The 21624-nt window shown below is 42.1% G+C and overlaps 1 protein-coding gene across 1 annotated transcript in view; it reads right to left on the bottom strand.

The window, feature by feature from the left end:
- LOC132402025 (testicular spindle-associated protein SHCBP1L-like) overlaps nucleotides 1-21183 on the bottom strand; it is a 91627-nt gene extending 70444 nt beyond the window's left edge. The window contains exons 1-2 of the mRNA XM_059984488.1: nucleotides 20748-21183; nucleotides 10384-10533 (exon numbers count right to left, since the gene is read on the bottom strand). Coding sequence (XP_059840471.1) covers nucleotides 10384-10533; nucleotides 20748-21017 — 420 coding nt within the window. The 5' untranslated portion in view covers nucleotides 21018-21183. The remainder of the gene's footprint in view (nucleotides 1-10383; nucleotides 10534-20747) is intronic.
- Between the last annotated feature and the right edge of the window lie 441 nt (nucleotides 21184-21624).

Here is a 21624-nt window from a genome sequence, read left to right as displayed (position 1 = left end):
AGAAATGAGATACGTGCAGTGTTGTTAGCCTGTGGTTTTCTGTTGAACAGCTGATTCTATATAAACGGAAGTTGTAGTGGTATGTTGGACCATCATTCAATTTCAATAAAAAAGTCACTTTCTACTTACTGTGTGGATAAAATCTCACAAGTTCCTCACACTTAACATAGGACATAAAAGAATCCTGAATTACAAAATCCACTCAGTCAGAAAATTACATATAACTGTTCAACATACACCTTCTCTCTTGGAATACTTGAAGTGCACTGAAGAATTCCCTAAATTCCCATAAACATCTGCAATGCTGCAAACTAAATACCATACCTGAGACTTATATACTTTAAGTACTTTTATATTTAGTCCTGATCAAGTAATCTTTCTTTCTGTGCCTAAATTTCTCTGAATCATCTTCTAGTACCTCTGAAGTTAGGAAACAAAATCAAGCAGGTATATTCCAGAATATTTCCACAATATATTCCACACAGCCTCCAAGTGAAAGCACAACAACAACCCTTAATGTGATTGCCATTGCACCATATCATAAATTTCCCTGAGTTAATCTTCTTGCTATTCCAAGACCATCACAGGTCTTACTAGTGAGATGCAATGCAGACTGAGTGAGTGCTTTGGCTAGAACCTGTGCTCTGTCTTCCACGGCCAACTGGAGATTTTGGTTGCAAGCCAATTAATTCTCCTCCCCATTCCCACATCGATCTGTTCATCCTCAGCTTCCCCCATTGACAGGTGAGGTCAAGCACAAACTGGAAGAACTTCACTTTATATTTTGCCTGGGTAGTCCCTAAGCTGATGGCATGAATAATGAATTCTCCAATTCAGGTAACCTGCTTCCCCTCTGTACCTTTCTCTCCTCTACTAATCTAGATGTGAGGTGCTCTTCATATTGCTTTATTCAAGCCACATTCAGTACTACAGCAGTCACTGAGCAACTTTTTTTTAAGAATCAGAATCAGGTAATCAAGTATATATCACTTTGGATACTACTAGATGGGAAGACCTACCGGGGAAAGCATAGTGACCAAGTCTCTGGCATGGAGTTTGGCTCTATGGCTCAGAAGGAAAAGGGGCAGAAAAGGATTGGGAATTCAATATATATGAAATCAAGCAGAAGATCCTGTGAGCAGGTGTCAGAATCAGGGACATCTCAGATTGAGTCAACAGGATTCTTAAGGGGATGTGAGAACAGCCCAGTTGTGGTACATATCGGTACCAATGACACAGGAAGGAAAAGGAATGAGGTCCTGAAAAGTGAATATAGGGAGTTGGAAGGAAGCTAAAAAGCAGGACCTCAAGGGTAGTAATCTCACAGCAAAACATCAAAACCTCAGAACATCCAGCAGCCATTCAAAGCACTGCCTGTACCATGCCCAAGTGATGGTAAAAGTAGGATGATATGGCAGATGAATGTGTGTGGGAGGAGAGGTTCCAGAGTTGTGTATCACTGGGATCTCTTCTACGGAAGGTGTGATGCATTACACCTGAACTCGAAAAGGACCAATGTCCATGTGGGCAGGCTTGCTGGAGCCGTTGGGGAAAGTTTAAGCTAGATTGGAAAGGGATGGGAACTAGAATGATAGGTCAGCTGATCGAGCAGTTGGTGTAAAGATAGATGCAATGGATAGAGAGACTGTGAGGAAGGATAGGCTGTAAATAGGGTATAAATATGGCCATTTGGATGAGTTGAAATGTGTCTACTTTAATGCGAGAAATAACAGGAATAAGGGTGATGAAGTGGGAATATTGATCGGTACTTGGAGCTATGATACTGTGGTCAATACAGAGCCTTGGCTGTCACAAGAGCAGGAATGGCTGCTGTATGTTCTGGGGTTTTGATTCTTTAAAAAGAGGTAAAGAGGGAGATAGAAATAGTAGGGGAGCAGCATTGCTAATCTGGGATAGTATCACAGCTGCATAAAGGGAGGATGTCCAAGAAAAACATCTACTGAGTCAGTGTGGATGGAAGATTCAATCACTCTGCCTGGAGTATTCTATAGATATTCCAATAGTAACAGAGACACTGAGGAGCAGATTCATAGGCAGATTTTGGAAAGGTACAAAAACAACAGGGTTATTGTCATGGGTGACTTCAACTTCCCTAATACTGATTGGCATGTCCTTAATACAAGAGATTTGGATAGGGCAGAATTTGTGAGATGTGTCTAGGAAAAATTCCTGACACACTATGTGATCAGGCCAACCGTAGGAAGGGTCGTACTGGATCTAGTACTAGTACTAATGAACCTGGTCAGGTAACAATTTTGGACACCCTGACCTTTAGAACAGCTTTGGACAAGGATAGGAGCAGAAAGTATGGGGAGGTACTTTGGGGAGAGTGGTATATCATTAGGTGGGAAGTTGGGAGTATAAATTGGGAACAACTGTTCTCAGGGAAAATGTGGAGGTTATCTACAGAGTACTTGCATGGGGTTCTGAATAGGATTGTCCCATTGGGACAAGGAAAAGATAGTAGGGTGAAAGAAGCAAGGCTGATAAGGGATGTGAAACATATAGTCAAGAGGAAGAAGTGAGCATACAAAGTTTAGGAAACAAAGATCAGACAGGGCTCAAGAGTTAGAAGGTAGCTGGAATCAACCTTAAGGAGGACTTAGGAGAACCTGTTGGACATGAGAAGTTCTTGGTGAGTAGGACTAGGGAAAACCCCAAGACATTCTACAAATACGTGAAGAACAAGAAGGTAACTCGAGTGAAGGCAGGATAGATCAGAGATAAAAGAGGAAACATGTGCCTGTAGTTGGAAATGTTGTGTATTTGTGGGGGGAGGGGATGTCCATAGTGAATACTTTGCTCCTATATTCACCAGTGAAAGGGAACTTGAAAAATGTGAGGTCAGAGTAGAACAGGCTAACATGCTGGAACATGTCCAGGTTAAAAGACAGTGTTCGAATTTTGAAAATATTAAACAAGTCTCAAGGGCCATGCCTTAGGTTACTATGCAAAGCAAGAGAAAAGACTACTGCACTTCTAACAATGATCTTTGGGTCCTCACTGGCCAAAGAAGCAGTACCAAAAGATTGGAGGATAGCAAATGTTATTCCTTTGTTCAAAAAAGGTAATATGGACAAGCCTAGGATTATAGACCAGTAAACCTGGCAGCAATGATGGACAGATTATTGGAAAGGATTCTTAGAGAATTTGATATATATGAGCATTTGGAGAACCATTGCTTGAACAGGTATAGTCAGCATGGCTTTGTGAGGGACAGGTCACGTGAGCCTGAGAGGCTTGAGAAAATGACAAAACAAAAAGATGAAGTTAGAGTAGTGGGAGTGGTGTATATGGATTTTTGTAAAGCGGTTGAAAAGGTTCCCCGTGATAAACTCATTCTAAATAAGAGGTATGGGATCTAGGGAGGCTTGGCTGTGTGGACCTGGAATTGGCTTGATAGAAGGTGGAGCATGTTCTGCCAGGAGATCCATGACTAGTGGCATTCTGCAGGAAATATTCTGCAATCCCTGCTCTTTGTGATTTTTATAATAACTTAGATAATGAATTGGAAAGGTGTGTTAATAAGTTTACAGATGACATGAGGATTGGTGGTGTTGTGGATAGTGTAGAAGGCTATCACATGTCACAACGGGACACTGAGCTGAGAAGTGGCAGATAGAGTATAGTCTGGAAAAGTGTTAAATGATACAATTTGGAAGGTTGAACTTGACTGTAGAGAACAAAGTTAATGGCAGGATTCTTAGCAGTGTGGAGAAACAGAAATCTTGGGGTCCAAGTCCACAGATCCTTCAAAATTGCTGCAAAGTCAATAGGGTGGTGAAGAAGGTGTATGGTGTGTTGGAACCCAAGTGCAGAATACAGGCATGGAGGCAGAATCAGGAGGTGTTATTAACGTAGTGAGCATGGATTCGGTATCCAGAAGTGATGCTTGACCTAGAACTGGTAGTCCTAAGAACCGTGAAATGATGTTACTCACACCAGAGTCAACCAACAAACTGACAGCTCCTAGCTGTGCTCACAGGGTTTTTGCTGATGGAAAGCAGGTGTTTGTAGTTAGTGGAACCTGGGAATGATTGAAACTAAATGAGGTGATTGACACTCAATTCCTGCGGTAAAAATAGCCAGGTGGGCGATTGCCAGAAAGGACCATGACACCATAAGATAATGTTGCAGCCTGTAGAACTCTGGTTGGACCGTACTTGTTCAGTTCTGGTTGTCTCATTATAGGAAGGATAAGTCAACTTTAGGAAAAGTGCAGAGGAGGTCTACCAGGATGTTGTCTGGATAAGAGAGCATGTCTCTTATGAGGTAAGTTTGCATGAGCTAGGGCCACTCTCCTTAATGTAAAGGAGGATGACAAGAGAGGACATACTTTTAAGGTCATTGGAGGAAAGCACATAGTGGTGAGTGCATGGAACAAACTGCTACAGTGGTGTAAATGGCAGATACATTAGGTACATTCAAGAAACTCTTAGATAGGCATAGGGATTTTAAAAAATGGAGATCTATCTGGGAGGGAAGGATTAGATTGATCTGAGAGATTAAAAAGTCAGCAAAATAGTGTGGGTCAAAGGGCCTAAATTGTGCTGAAATGTTCCCCAAACAAACTGTTGAGGTCATTTAGCCTCAACATCAGAACTTTTAATTAAGTGCCATGATCCTCCTTGGCTGATGGTAAGAAAGGTCCTTCCTTCTTGTCAGGCATCTCCAGCGCAGCCAGAGTCTCAGCATCATTACACTATCCTCAAGCTGAATGGGATCCAACCATCAGACTCCTGAACCAGAGTGGAAAAAAAATCACTCATCCCCAACACTGAATTCCACAACCTATGGACTCACTTTTAAGGACTCTGTAACTCATGTTCTCAGTATTATTTCTTAATATATTATTCTATTGTTTTTATTTTTGTATTTACACAATTTTGTACATTGGTTGCTTGTCCATCATTGTTGAAGTAGTTTTTCACTGATTCTTTGTACTTACTGTGAGTGTCTACAAGAAAACAAATCTTAAGGCAGTATATGTGACTTGTATGTATTTTGGTGACATTTATTTTGAATTTTGAGCTAGGAAAGAAAACATTATCCACATACTTTTGAAATACGCATTCACAAAGAAAATCTGGATAAAGATTCAGTGGCCTTTGTCAAAGCTTATCTCCAACAATTCAGAATCAGAATCAAGTTCGTTATCTCCAGCATGTGTTGTGAAATTTGTTAACTTAGCAGCAGCAGTACAATACAATACATGATAATATAGAAAGATAAAAAGTAATAAGTATATAAATGTATATTGATTAAAAATACCAAAACATAAGTAATATATATATATATATATATTTTAAAGTGAGGTAGCGTTCATGGGTTCAATGTCCATTTAGGAATCATATGACAGAGGGGAAGAAGCTGTTCCTGAATCATTGAGTATGCGCCGTCAGAATTCTGTTCTTCCTTCCTGACAGTAACAATAGGAAGAGAACATACCCTGGGAGATGGGGGTTCTTAATAATGGATGTCGCCTTTCTGAAGCACTGGTCCCTGAAGATTTCTTAGATATTACAGTACCCAAGATGGAGCTAATTTTACAACTTCTGTAGCACCCTTCAGGTCTGAGCAGCAGCACTGCCCCCCGCCCCCATACGAGACAATAATGCAGTCTATCAGAATGCTCTCCATAGTACATCTATAGAAGTTCGAGTGTTTTAGTTGACAGACCAAATCTCTTCAAACTCCTAATGAACTATAGCTGCTGTCTTGCCTTCTTGAGAACTGCATTGATATGTTGGGACCAAGTTAGATCCTCAGAGACCTTGACACCCAGAAATTGGAAATTACTAACTCTCTCCACTTCTGATCCCTCGATGAGGAATGGTTTGTGTTCCTTTGTCTTACCCTTCCTGATCCACAATCAACTCTTTTGTCTTACTAACATTGAGTACAAGGTTATTACTGTTTCACCACTCAACTAGCAGGTATATCTTGCTCCTGTACATCCTTTCATCTCCATCTGAGATTCTGCTAACAATGGTTGTATCATCAGCAAATTTATAGATGGTATTTGAGTAATACCTAGTCACAAAATCATGGATATAGAGGGAGTAGAGCAGTGAGCTAAGCACACACCTGAGCCGTGCCAGTGTTGAACATCAGCAAGGAGAGGATAATATTACCAATCCACACAGATTGTGGTCTTCTGGTTAGGAAGTCACAGATCCAATTGCAGAGGGAATTATAGAAGCCAGGTTCTGAGGCTTATCGATCAGAACTGTGGGAATGATGGTGTTTACCATTGAGCTTTAGTCAATGAAAGCATCCTGACAAATGTATTTGTATTGTCCAGGTGATCCAAGGCCATGTGAAAAGCAATTGAGATTGTGTCTGCCATACAGCTATTGTGTCGATAGGCAAATTGCAGCAAGTCCATGTCCTTGCTGAGGCAGGAGTTCATTCTAGCTGTGACCAACCTCTCAAAGCATTTCATCACTGTAGATGTGAGTGCTACTGGGCGATAGTCATAAGGCAGCTAACACTAATCTTCTCAGGCACTGGTATAATTGTTGCTTTTTTGAAGTAGGTGGGAACTTCCGACCATAGCTGTGAGAGGTTGAAAACATCCTTGAACATTCCCACCAGTTGATTGGCACAAGTTTTCAGAACCTAACCAGGTACTCCATTGAGGCTGTTATCTTGCAAGAGTTCACCCTCCTGCAAGACAGCCTAACGTCGGTGTCTGAGGCAGAGATTATGGGGTCACCAGGTATCTCCACAGCTGTAGTTATAGTCTCCCTTTCAAAGTGGGCATAGAAGGTGCTGACTTATCTGGTAGTAAAGCATTGCTGCCATTCACGTTATTGGGTTTTGTTTTGTAGTAAGTAAACCCTGTCAGAGTTAATGTGCATCTGATGTCACTCGGAATTGTCTCACTCTTGAAATAGCCATCTGCAAGTCATGCCTGGTTTTCTTGTACTGACCTCGGTCAACAGACTTAAATGCCACAGGTCTAGCCTTCAGTAGATGACGAACCTCCTGGTTCATCCACAGCTTTTGGATTGGAAGTGTACAGCAAGTTTTCATAGACAGACACTCATCCAGACAGGTTTTAATGAAGTTGGTAACAGCGTGGCATATTCATCCAGATTTGAAGATGAATCCCTGAATATATCCATCGATTCAAAGCAGTCCTGTAAGCACACCTGGTCTTCCCTTGTCCATATCTTCTTGGTCCTCACTACTGGGCTGCAGTCTTCAGTCTCTGCCTATACTCAGAGAGTAGAAGTGCAGCCAGGTGATCAGACTTTTCAAAGTGAGATTGTGGAATAGCACAGTAGGCATTCTTAATGGTGATGTAACAGTGGTCTAGTGTGCTTTTTTTCCTCTGGTACTACAAATGATTTGTTCATGGTGATTATTTAGTGACTTTCTCAGGTAGGCCTGGTTAAAATACCCCAAAATGATGGTGAAGGCATCAGGATGTGCTGTTTTGTGCACATTGATCCCATTGCTCAGATCATCTAGAGCCTGTTTAACATTGGCCTGAGGTGAAATATACACCTCTACCAAAATGATTGCAGAAATCTCCCACAACAGGTAAAATAGATGTCTTTTAATTGTGAGATATTCCTAGTCTAGTGAGCAGAATTGGGACAACACTGACATATTTGTGCACCAAGAGGAGTCGATCATGAGGCATACACCTCCACCTCTGGTTTTGAGAGACTCGATAGTCCTGTCCTGACGGTGTATAGTGAACCCGTCAATCTGAATCTCAGCGTCTGTTATGGAAGGAGTTAATCAGGATTCTGTGGAACAAAGGATACACGCAGTCCTAATGTCCCTCTAATTTAGCACCCTAGCTCTGGTATCTTTGATTTTGTTTATTAGAGACTGTATGCTTGCCAGCAAGAGTCTTGCTATCTTCAGAAGTTTTCTGATGACTCTGTCATAGTAGGATGCATCAGCAAGGGAGATGAGGTGGAGTACAGGGCTATGGTGGGAAACTTTGTCACATGGTGTGAGCCGAATCATCTGCACCTTAATGTGAAAAACACTAAGGAGCTGGTGGTGGACCTGAGGAGGGCTAAGGCACCGGTGACCCCTGCTTCCATCCAAGGGGTCAGTGTGGACATGGTGGAGAATTACAAATACCTGGGAATATGAACTGACAATAAACTGGACTGGTCAAAAAACACTGAGGCTGTCTACAAGAAGGGTCAGAGCCGTCTCTACTTCCTGAGGAGACTGAGGTCCTTTAACATCTGTCGGACGATGCTGAGGATGTTCTACGAGTCTGTGGTGGCCAGTGTCATCATGTTTGCTGTTGTGTGCTGGGGCAGCAGGCTGAGGGTAGCAGACACCAACAGAATCAACAAACTCATTCATAAGGCCAGTGATGTTGTGGGGGTGGAACTGGACTCTCTGACGGTGGTGTCTGAAAAGAGGATGCTGTCCAAGTTGCATGCCATCTTGGACAATGTCTCCCATCCACTCCATAATGTACTGGTTAGGCACAGAAGTATATTCAGCCAGAGACCCATTCCACCGAGATGCAACACTGAGCGTCATAGGAAGTCATTCCTGCCGGTGGCCACCAAACTTTACAACTCCTCCCTCGGAGTGTCAGACACCCTGAGCCAATAGGCTGGTCCTGGACTTATTTCCACTTGGCATAATTTACTTATTATTATTTAATTATTTATGGTTTTATATTGCTATATTTCTAAACCATTCTTGGTTGGTGCAACTGTAACGAAACCCAATTTCCCTCGGGATCAATAAGTATGTTTGTCTGTCTGTCTGTCAAAAGATGGTCAGTACTGGGAGTCTAAAACCCATTTTCTTAGATGCACCTGTATCCCTGACCTGCAGCCACGTTTCCAACAAGGGATCCAGCAGGAAGTACGGACACAATTAGCATTGTTTCTGTCAGCTTTAAGCAGCGATAGTTTATTAAATCACATTAAGACATCTTTATTAACTGTACAGACCTTGGAAACAGCTGATTCTCAGCTGTACCAGGCCAAATCAGGAATATTTAATCATATCCATCAGTCTGTGCCGCACGAGATTGCCATTTCCAAGGCGCCTTAGAAGTGCTTCACAGGACTATGCACCATGTGCTGTTTTCAGGGACATAATTAGATAAACATGAAAAGCTGTAGAAGATCATTAATGGTGTAAGTTGCCCCCAATTCTGCTGAAAAATTCTGGATTTTCCTGGGCACGAAGCTATCCATAACTTAATGTTGCATATTCCATGATTGAACATACTGTGGTAAATTACAAAACCTAGTGCTGCCACCACAGACGTTCAAGACGTTAAAGCGAGACTTATAAACCCTCCCGCGATTGCACACTAAGGAGCTATAACCAATGTAAAAATAAATCCCTTTGTGGCCTAACTAGTAGAGGATTATAGTACCTTATAACTAGGGTGTAATCCTGAACTTGGGTACTATTTATGCAGTGTTGACAGTTTCTCTCTGACCATAAACATTTCCAACAGGTGGTTCAGTTTTCTTCCACATCCCAAAGATGTGTGGTTTGGTAGATTATTAGCCACTGTAAATCACCTATTGTGCACAGGTAAATTGTGGAATCTGGTGGTGGGGGGTGGGGGGAGAAGAGTTGGTTAGAATGTGAGGAGAATAAAATGTGGGATTAATGAAGGAATAGTGTAAATGGTATATTGCAGCATTGGCTTGGTGGGCTGAAAATTCCATTCTGTATTTTTCAAAGACAATGAATGTTTGCAGAAGGAATTTATCGAAAGGAAAATTAATGACGTGATAATGTGATATAAATGAAACAATGTAGATTGTATTGAGAAAGGTCAGATACAAGGATACTCCATTTTATATACATACATGAATTTGAAAAGTAATATTTCTGAAAAAAAAATCAAGGTCACAGAATTCTTACATTAGTAACTATGGCCAATTTGATGAATTAGTAAAAGGCTAACAACAGCTATAAAGTAAAAAAAACTAAAAAGCTAGAGATGTTGGAATTCTGAAATATGAAGAAAAATGCTAGAAATCAGTGATTTTTCTGATGAAAAGTCATCAGATAGATCATCAACCTGACAGATTGTCTATTTCTCTTGTCACAGGTGCTAGCTGACCTGACGTGCCATAAATTCAGTCTGGGTACCAACTGCAAATAACAAGTGGAAGAGGTAAGTGATTAGAATTTAAAAAAAACATTCAACATATAGTGAAGATGATTTAATTATTATTAATTGTCAATGATAGATGGAGCACAACTACTGAAGATGGATGATAACACCTTCTCACTTTTGTTTTCAGGCAAACTGATCAAAGGAATAATAAGAATTTAATGAGATAGTTTTAGAACTTCTCCCGATTTGCAGATAATAAGATTTTTAAAAATGTAACCTACCTCAACTAAAACACCAACATATGGTATAGATCCTTCATCATACTTTACAAAGAAAAATTCAGGATTTGTTTTCCATACTCCTAACCATGTACTTCTTGCATGTAGTTTTTCAGTGAGGTACTTGTTCATAGCTTCATCTGCGTCTTCTGCCTTTATAGAAATCACAAATGCAATGCTTTAAGATTGTTTTATTGCACATAAATGCAATCTATTTAATATAGATACATAGAGTTAAACAGCTTAAGAATAGTCCTTCTGCCCAAATTGTCCAGGCCAACCAAATTACCTACCCAAGCTCATCCCATTTACCTGCATTTGACCCATAACCATTCTCAACCTCTTCTACTCTTGTATGTGTCCAAATGTCTTTTAAGTACTGTAAATATATCTGCCTCCAACACTTCCTTCGGCACCATATTCCAAGTAACCAACACCCTTTGCTTGAACCCTCAGATTCCCTTTAAAATTTTACCCACTCTCCTTAGAAGATGGTACCAGTGAACAATGCTATCAAAGATGACATCCTCAAGACAGTTCACAAAGCAACTCCTACTTATTTTTATTTCAAATGTGGTTCTGCTAATGTTGAAGCCTCTTTTCTACATTCTGGTGGTGTGATTTCTGGCCCTTTGCAGTCTCTGAGAGAAGGTTCCATTAGGCTGTGAGCAAAGCATGCAGCATGAAGGCCAGGAAGCCAGGAGACAGGGCGTGAGCCCATGATCAATTCCATCTCTTGCCGATTAAAGCACCAAAGAAGATTGAAGTTATTGAGGTGTGTATGGAGGGCAAGCAAGTGTTTAGCACCATCTACTGGACTCCTACTTGCTGCTGCTGGAGGTGTTTGCATGTGGCAGTCTCTCTCCCTTTCCCATTCTTGGTTGCTCCTCTCAAGGGAAAGGTCATTGTGTTCGAGTGAGCTCTCTCTCCCTCGATGCTGTTGGAGGATGGCGCTGGAGCAAGATTTAATTGCTGCAGTTTGTAGCTTTAGACTCTAATTCACATTTATGTGTTCTGGTTCTGGTCACTTCTTTTTTTGTTGCTACTTTTTGAGCAATTTTTGAATCAGACAGTCTCCAGATAACAATCACTGAGATGAACTGAAATATGCCTTTTGTTTGTGTGCTTTGTATTCTGTGTTTTTGCTTAGTTTTTTTTGTTACAGTTGCGCGGTTTTTCTTTGTGTGTGGTGGGAAGGGGGTTATATGTTTTTCTTTGAATGTGGCTGGTTCCATAGCTCTTTGTTTCGTGGTTGTCTGTGGAGAAGATGAATTTCAGGGTTGTATGCTGCATACATACTTTAATAATAAATGTACTTAGTATATTCGAAGGCTATACTCTTGTTTCAGACTTCTCTACAATGGAAAAATGACTGTGACTATCTAACTGATCTCTGTACCTCACGATTTTATAAATGTTTTTGTCAATTCTCAGCCTCCTTTTCTCTGGGGAAGACAGTCCCAGTCTATCCAGTCTTTCCTTGGTGCTCTGATCTTGGCAGCATTCTTGTTCATCTTCTCTACACTCTGTCTAGCTTAATCACATCCTTCCTCTAGTTTGACAACCACACTGCACTCATTATTTCAGGTATAATCTCACCAACGCCTTGTACAGCTGTAACATGATGGCCCAACTCCAGTATAAGGTGCCCCAACGAATGAAGACAAGCATACTGTACACCTCCTTCATCACTATGTTTACCTGTGTTGTCTCTTTCTGTGAACTAGGCCCTGTCATTTACTGTGCTTGTCCTGACCTGGTTTAACTTCCAAAATGCATCACTTTCAATTGTCCAAGGTAAATTTCATTCGTCATTTCTTTGCTTACTTTTCTAGTTGATAAAAATCCTGGTGCAATCTGAGACAAGTTTCTCCAGTGTCCAATATCCCACTAATTCTGGTGACGTCTGCAAAGTTACTAAGTCATAGATTTGAATTATACGATAACAAGCCCTTCAGCCTAACTCATCCTTGGCAACCAAAAGGCCCATCTGAGATTTCCATTTCCCTTATTTGACCCACATCCCTTTAAAACATTTCCTGTCCATTAACCACTTCCTCTGGCAGGTCAGTCTATATGTATACCACCCTCCAGGAGAAAAAGTTGCACACCAGGTTCCTGTTAAATCTTTCTCTACTTACCTTAAACCTATGTTCTTGAGTTTTGAGTTCTCCAACTTTAGGAAGAAGATGTACATTTATCTGAACTGCACTCTTCATCCCTAGTCACTCATCCCTCAGTCTCCTATTCTCCAAGGAATTAAATAATAGCCTGCCTAACCTATTCCCTACAGGACATTCCTTTGAGCCCTGGCAGCATACTTGTAAATCTTCTTCAAAGTTCAAAGTAAATTTATTATCAAAATATATACAGTATGTATCACTATATACAACCTTGAGATTCATTGCAAGCAATCACAGTAAATACAAGAAACACAATAGAATCATCACTGAACAGTGCTACATGAACTGTTCCTACAATTCACTTTCATGAACTCTTCATCTCATAGTCTTGAAATTTACTGCTTACCATTTCTTAATTTTTATTATAGCATCTGCAGAAGAGAGTAACAGTCAAAGTTTCAGACCGAGACCCTTCAATCTCCAGTCCTCATGAAGGGTCTCGCCCAAAATGTCTGTTGTTTAACTCTTTTCCATAGATGTTGCCAGGCCTGCCAAGTTCCTCCAGCATTTTGCGTGTGTTGCTTGAATTTCCAACATCTGCAGATTTTCTCTTGTTCGTAACAATAGCAGTGACCCTGGTTCAGGTCATGCCACTGAACTCCTCCAGATGCTCTGGTTACCCTCCATAGTCCAAAGACATACTGGCTGGTAGATTAATTGGTCTTTGTAAATTGCCCCGTGTTTTGGTTATGGTTAAACCAGTAGTTGCTGCATGGCACTGCTCAAAGGGACGAAAGGGCCTATTCCATACAGTATCTCAATAAATAAATAAAATTTGCAAGGGGGAATGGGCAAATCTTGCTCCATCACATTGTGCAAAGCTAATACGTATATCCAAAAAGACTTGCTGTAATAGCTGCAAAAGATGGTTCAACTAAATACTGAGCAAAGGGGTATGAACACTTTTGAACTGCTGACATTTGTTTTTGAATTTTTAGTTATTCATGCTAAAGTTTAGAATTTTCCCTGTACAGTATTTTGGTCTCTACTGTGAAAAAACATGCGATTCACAAATAAAAATTCTGTTGAATTGATCAAAATCCCTTGTTGTAATAATCATTTATGTGAACAAAGGATTTGGGAGATTTACAAGGCATTGTATCTCCTTTCATAACAAAGTGACTTTGAACTTGAAAGACTACACCCAAAAGGATGGACAAACAACCAATGTGCAAAAGACAACAAACAGTGCAAATGCAAAAAAGAGAAAAAAAGAAATGATAATAATAGAAAAATAAATACACAATAAATTGAAGAATCCTTGGAAATGAGTTCATAGGTTCTGGGAACAGTTCAATAACGAAGCAAATAAAGTTGAGCGAAGTTATTCCCACTGGTTCAAGAGCCTGCTAGTTGAGAGATAATAACTGTTCCTTAACCTGGAGGTATTGGTCCTGAGGTTCCTGTACCTTCTTCCTGATGGCAGCAGTGAGAAGAGAGCATAACCTGAATGAAGGGGGTTCTTGATGATGGTTGATGCTTTCCTGCAACAGTGCTCTGTATAGATGTGATCATTGGTAGGGAGAGTTGTATCTGTGATGAGTTGTATTCACTACTTTTTACTGGGCTTTCTGTTCAAGCCTAACATTTTAGCATCCTCATTAATCCTTTTCTGCTCTTCTTCCAGTTTAATGGCAGGGTGACCAAAACTGAACACCATACTCCAAGTGATAGCTCATCAACATCTAATTCAACTGCAACATAACAACCCAACATCCCTTCTCAAATTGATAAAGGTCAGCATGCCAAAAGTCTTCTCCACTGCCCTGTTTACCCATGACATCACCTTCAAGGAACAACATACTTGCATTCTTCAGTTTGATAACTGAGGAACTGACTTTCACATTCAAATGATGAAAGTCGTATCCTAATTTGACTTCCCAAAATGCAACACATTGCACTTAGCTGTATTAAAGTCATTTGCTGTTCCTTAGCCCACTTACCCAACTAAAGTACCGTAATTCCCATTAGAATTGTTGATTACATTAATTGTCTGTGCTAGCACATATTTGGTGTTATGTATATATTACTAACCAAGGCTGTAATGTACTAACTATTCAATCCTTGTACATTTTATACATATTGTTGATATAAATAACAATGGGCTCAGCACCAATCCCTTAGGCATACCATCAGTCACAAGCCTCTAGCCTTAAAAAGAATCTTCCAGCAGCACCCTTTGCTTTCCGCTATTAAATCAATTCTATATCCTGGGTCCCATGTGATACAGCCTTCCCAATCAGCCTGCTATGCAGAATCTTATAAAAAGCCTTGCTAACATCCCTATAGGCAATTGTCCTGCCCAATTTATCTTCTTGGTTTCTTGTTGAAAAACTCAAATTTGAGGGTCATGATCTCCCTTGCAGTGCTAACTATCATCCCGTCTGCCCCCTATGTAACTTACCTAGCATCAACATTCGGCTTATTGGTCAATAGTTCATGGGATTTTTTTTGCAGCCCCTTCTTAAAATAAGGCACAACATTAGCCAGCCTCCAGTCTTCTATCACTTCACACATCATTGACAATGATGAACACAGTGAATGAAACACAAAAGATTCTGCAGATGCTGGAAATCCAGCGCTGATGCACCATCAATAACTCTTGGAGACAGGAGGCGAACGATAGGCTTTTATTATCTGCAAGAGACCACCACACAACATCCTGGAGACTGAGGGAGGAGCAGTGCCTCCAATCGTCTTTATACAGGTGTCTGTGGGAGGAGCCACAGGAGCAGTCAGCAGAGGGGCGTGTCCAGACAGGTATATGTAGTTCACCACATTCACCCCGCCTTTGTTTTAAAAGAGAGTCCCCATGGGGCGAAGTTTCTTACAAGTATATTTACAGGTTAAGTCTATCGGGTGGTCGAATCTGTTGCTGCGATCTACGTAGCACCGGTGGTGTTTGCACCAGTGCCAGTGGTGATTGCACTTGAGGTGTCAGCCCATTAGGCGTCAGTAATCCCTCATGCATGTGCGAGGCGCCTGGTACGGGAGTGTCGTGAGGAGTCGGTGTAGGGCTTGGTGTGCGCGGTGTCTCGTGGGTATACACCTTGGTGGGTACGGGGTTAGTAGTCACCATGGAGTGTTCGGGGTAGGGGTCTGGTGCTCCTGCGGGCGCCAGGTCGCGGACGGAGACCGTGTCCTCCCGCCCATCAGGTAAAACCACATAGGCATACTGGGGGTTCGCATGAAGTAGGTGAACCCTCTAGACCATCAGGGAGTATTTATTGCTCCTCACATGTTTCTGGAGCAGCACTGGCCCTGGGGACGTCAGCCAATCCGGTAGGGTGGTCCCAGTGGCAGACTTCTTGGGAAAAGAAAAGAGTTGCTCATGAGGGGTGGCATTGGTGGACGTGCATAACAGGGAGTGGATAGAGTGGAGTGCCTCGGGGAGGACCTCCTACCAGCGAGAGACCGGCAATCCCTTTGACTTAAGGGCTAACAGTGTGGCCTTCCACAGTGGCATTCTCCCTCTCCACCTGTCCATTTCCCCCAGGATTATAGCTTGTGGTCCTACTAGTAGCAATACCCCTAGCCAGCAGGTACTGGCGTAGCTCGTCACTCATAAAGGAGGACCCTCTATCACTGTGGATATAGCAAGGATATCCGAACAGAGTGAAGAGCTTGCGCAGGGCTTTTATGACGGACGTGGCAGTGGTATCAGGGCAGGGGATGGCAAAGGGGAACCACGAGTACTCGTCAATTATGTTGAGAAAGTAGACATTGCGGTCAGTGGAGGGATGGGGGCCTTTAAAGTCGACACAAGAATTCCTATTGAGATATCAAAGACTATTAAAAAGGACTCAAGGTTATGGAGTTTTAAAATATATATTTGTAAAAGATATTGGTAAATTAAGTTAAAGAGCTGCTAACACAACATGCCAAAATTTTGCTACTTTTTTCTTTTCTATCTTGTTTATATAACAATAAAAAACCCAAGCATGATATTTCTTTCAGGATCATAATCACTTGAAATGGAGACATGGCCTACAACCAGAGATGGACAAGATTTAAGGATGGTATGTTGCCTCCCTGGTGCTAGGATCCAAGACATCACGGACCGATTGCAGGGAATCCTCAAGGGTGAAAGTGAACAGCCGAAAGTGGTAGTGCATGTTGGCACAAATGACATCAGGAAGAAGCGGGACTTCTGAGAACTCAGAAGAAGTTTGAAAAGCAGGAGTTCCAGAGTGGTTATCTCCTGTTTGCTTCCAGTTCCTCGTGCAGGAGAGGGCAGGAACAGAGTGATAATGGATCTGAATGTGTGGCTGAGGAACTGGTGCAGGAAGCAAGGATTTACATTCTTGGACCACTGGGATCTGTTTTGGGGTAGGGATGAATTTTACAAAAGGGATGGGTTGCACCTTAATAGGCGAGGGACCAGCATTCTGGCAGACAGGTTTGCCACTGCAACACGGATGTGTTTAAACTAAGTAGTGGGGGGGGAGGGGATGTACTGGAAATATAAGGATGGAGTTAAAGGGAAAGTGAAAATAAGAAAAGTTAAAAAGGACAACAGAATCAATGGAGTAGAAAGCTCATGAAGAGATCATACAGTATGGCCAAGTGAAATAGGAATTGATATGAATGGAGAGGGGAGTAACGAATTAAAAGTATTATATATGAATGCACGAAGTGCATAAAGTAGATGAGCTTGAGGCTCAGTTGGAAATTGGCAAGTATGATGTTGTGGGAATAACAGAGACATGGCTTCAAGTGGAGAGGGCCTGGGAAATGAATATTCAAGGATATACATCTTATCGAAAGGACAGACTGACTGGCAGAGGGGGTGGGGTGGCTCTTTTGGTGAGGAATGATATTCAGTCCCTTGCGAGGGGGGACATAGAATCAGGGGATGTAGAGTCAGTATGGATAGAACTGAGAAATTCTAAGGGTAGAAATGGAAGTTATCTACAGGCCCCCAAACAGCAGTCTGGATGTAGGGTGTAAGTTGAATGAAGAGTTAAAATTGGCATGTCGCAAAGGTAATGATACAGTTGTCATGGGAGATTTCAACATGCAGGTAGACTGGGAAAATCAGAATGGTACTGGACCCCAAGAAAGGGAGTTTGTGGAGTGCCTCCGAGACGGATACTTAGAACAGCTTGTACTGGAGCCTACCAGGGAGAAGGCAATTCTAGATTTTAGTGTTCTGCAATGAACTGGATTTGATCAGGAACCTGGAGGTAAAGGAACCTTTAAGAGGTAGTGACCATAATATGATATGTTTTAACCTAGTATTTGAGAAGGAGAAGGGAAAATTGGATGTGTCAGTATTACAGTTGAACAAAGGGAACTATGGAGCTATGAGGGAGGAGCTGGCTAAAGTTCAATGGAACAATACCCTAGCAGGGAAGACAGTGGAACAACAATGGCAGGTATTTCTGGGAATAACGCAGAAGGTGCAGGATCAGTTCATTCCAAAGAGGAGGAAAGATCCTAAGGGGAGTAAAAGATGGCCGTGGCTGACGAGGAAAGTAACGGGCAGTTTAAAAATAAAAGAGAAGAAGTATAACACAGCAAAGATGAGCGGGAAACCAGAGGACTGGGAAGCTTTTAAAGAGCAACAGAAGATAACAAAAAAGGCAATACGCCAAGAAAAAATGAGGTACAAAGGTAAACTAACCAAGAATGTAAAGGAGGATAGTAAAAGCTTCTTTAGGTATGTGAATAGCAAAAAAAAATAGTTAAGACCAAAATTGGACCATTGAAGACAGAAACAGGTGAATTTATTATGGGGAACAAGGAAATGGCAGATGAGTTGAACAAGTACTTTGGATCTGTCTTCACTAGGGAAGACACAATCTCCCAGATGTAATAGTGGTCAAAGGAACTAGAGTAAAGGATGAACTGAAGGAAATTTGTATTAGGCAAGTAATGGTGTTGGATAGACCATTGAGTCTGAAGGCTGATAAGTCCCCGGGACCTGATGGTCTGCATCCCAGGGTACTTAAAGAGGTGGCTCTAGAAATCGTGGACACTTTGGTAATCATTTTCCAATGTTCTATAGATTCAGGAACAGTTCCTGCTGACTGGAGGGTGGCTAATGTTGTCCCACTTTTCAAGAAAGGAGGGAGAGAGAAAACAGGGAATTATAGACCGGTTAGCCTGACGTCAGTGGTGGGAAAGATGCTGGAGTCAATTATAAAAGATGAAATTACGACACATTTGGATAGCAGTAGAAGGATCAGTCCCAGTCAGCATGGATTTATGAAGGGAAAATCATGCTTGACTAATCTTCTGGAGTTTTTTGAGGATATAACTATGAAAATGGACAAGGGAGAGCCAGTGGATGTAGTGTACCTGGACTTCCAGAAAGCTTTTGATAAAGTCCCACATAGGAAATTAGAAGGCAAAATTAGGGCACATGTTATTGGGGGCAGAGTACTGACATGGATTGAAAATTGGCTGGCTGACAGGAAACAAAGAGTAGTGATTAACGGGTCCCTTTCTGAATGGCAGGCTGTGACCAGTGGGGTACCGCAAGGTTCGGTGCTGGGACTTCAGCTGTTTACAATATACATTAATGATTTAGATGAAGGGATTAAAAGTAACATTAGCAAATTTGCTGATGACACAAAGCTGGGTGGCAGTGTGAAATGTCAGGAGGATGTTATGAGAATGCAGGGTGACTTGGACAGGTTGGGTGAGTGGGCAAATGTATGGCAGATGCAGTTTAATGTGGATAACTGTGAGGTTATCCACTTTGGTGGCAAGAACAGGAAGGCAGATTACTATCTAAATGGAGTCAAGTTAGGAAAAGGGGAAGTACAATGAGATCTAGATGTTCTTGTACATTAGTCAATGAAAGCAAGCATGCAGGTACAGCAGGCAGTGAAGAAAGCTAATGGCATGCTGGCCTTTATAACAAGAGGAATTGGGTATAGGAGTAAAGAGGTCCTTCTGCAGCTGTACAGGGCCCTGGTGAGACCACACCTGGAGTATGTGTGCAGCTTTGGTCTCCAAATTTGAGGGAGGACATTCTTGCTATTGAGGGAGTGCAGTGTAGGCTCACAAGGTTAATTCCCGGTATGGCGGGACTGTCATATGTTGAAAGATTGGAGCGACTGGGCTTGTATACACTGGAATTTAGAAGGATGCAAGGGGATCTGATTGAAACATATAGGATTATTAAGGGATTGGACACGCTGGAGGCAGGAAGCATGTTCCCGCTGATGGGTGAGTCCAGAACTAGAGGCCACAGTTTAAGAATAAGGGGTAGGCCATTTAGAACTGAGATGTGGAAAAACTTTTTCACCCAGAGAGTGGTGGATTTGTGGAATGCTCTGCCCCAGAAGGCAGTGGAGGCCAAGTCTCTGGATGCATTCAAGAGAGAGTTAGATAGAGCTCTTATAGATAGCAGGGTCAAGGGATATGGGGAGAGGGCAGGAATGGGGTACAGATTGTGTATGATCAGCCATGATCACAGTGAATGGCAGTGCTGGCTAGAAGGGCCAAATGGCCTACTCCTGCACCTACTGTCTATTGACAAACGTATTTCATGTCACTTGCATGAGCAAAGTTAGGAATCTGCATTACAATCTACAAAAACTGAAAGCACAAGCTGATAATGAAGATTAGAACTTTTAACCAGCCTTTCAGTATAGACCAACCAAACCCCACCATTGTCCTCCCTGCCTTCTACTGTGTTTACTTGTTTAAAAATTGAATAAACAGGAATAATAGTTCTCAAATTTCTTATTTTCTCCCTTTGACAAACTCACCTTACATTGGTTTCATTAATGTATAATTCAGATCTTGCCTAAATTATAGTTAGCCCTGAATCTTGGTGGTTAGGGTTTTTAGGGTTGATTGGTAACAGAATGAAGGGGATGTATGAAGAAATATTTAACAATCTGGGGCTTTATTCATTGGTATTCAGAATGATAGATGGTTTTATTAAAACATATAAACTTATGAGGGTTTATCAGTGGTCTCTGACTAATATCTTGTATACTGTGGATAGGTCTTGAGATGCCAGACCATTCTCTTATTGGAGAAGTTCAATGCCAGCCGTTTTGGGCCCTGAAAGTTACTTGCTACTTATCAGCTTAGGCTTGATTACTGTTAAGATCTTGTTTCATTCAGCAAACAGGGTTTGTTTTGCCTCCTTTGCCATTGAATTGAGTGTCATAATGATACATGAATCCCCAGTCCTTTTTGTGTTACTTTAAATGTAAGTACCTTACAAGAAACTAAAATCTGATCGCAGTAAAGGTTCATCCTGCTCTCTGGGGTGAATTTGACGGACGACACGTAAACGGGTGGCAGGACACGCGCTTCTTCAGCTTCCTCCGACTCCTCTGGGCAGCGCTTCACCTCCTCTTGTGCCGCTTTCACCGACCGAGGAGATGAGGTCAGCGGGCGGAGAGAAGCGGATCCACTGCATTCCCCTCTGCTTTTATCGCCTAGTTTAACGTCGGCCTCCTGGTCTACGTGTGTCTCACTGGCCATGTCCCTCTCGGAAGAGTGCGACGCCTTTCGCCCGTTGTGTTCTGGAACTGTCCAACCGCCCACAGGAGCGCGAGGCACGGGCACCGGCACGGGCACGGGCCCGAGCACGAGCCCGAGCCGGAGAGCCGACGTCTCCAAGGCCAGGCCAGGGCAGCTAATCGGCGCGGAAACTCAAATCCACCACAGGTGCAGCGAGCACGATATAATCGACACTCGGCTCACAGAGGGCGGGCCCTGATTTGAACAGGCGCGCGGCAAACGTGCGGTCTCGTGGACAGGGTGACTTCGGACCCCTAGTAAAGACGGCGAGAGGCTGGAGCAAAGTCTGCGTGCGATAGCTGCTGAGCGTCGTACGTTTAGAATTTAGTTTTCTTTCAACCCTTACTGTGCTGCAGAAGCAATAACGCGCTCCTCATTTCCCCTCCACCACCTCAGTAAGCAGCTGTTCAAGGGCGCATGATCTCATGAATCTAGAGTAGTACCCAGTTCACACTTCGATTTGCAGGATTACCCTGTCGAGGTCTATTTTAAACAAACAAGTTCTTTTGTATAGTTTCTCGACCAGATTGCATTCATGTTCCATTATTTTATAAATAAGTTCAATGTG

The sequence above is a fragment of the Hypanus sabinus genome, chromosome 11 (assembly GCF_030144855.1).
Source record: "Hypanus sabinus isolate sHypSab1 chromosome 11, sHypSab1.hap1, whole genome shotgun sequence".
Classification (NCBI taxonomy): Eukaryota; Metazoa; Chordata; class Chondrichthyes; order Myliobatiformes; family Dasyatidae; genus Hypanus; species Hypanus sabinus.
This window is presented reverse-complemented; position numbering and strand designations above follow the sequence as displayed.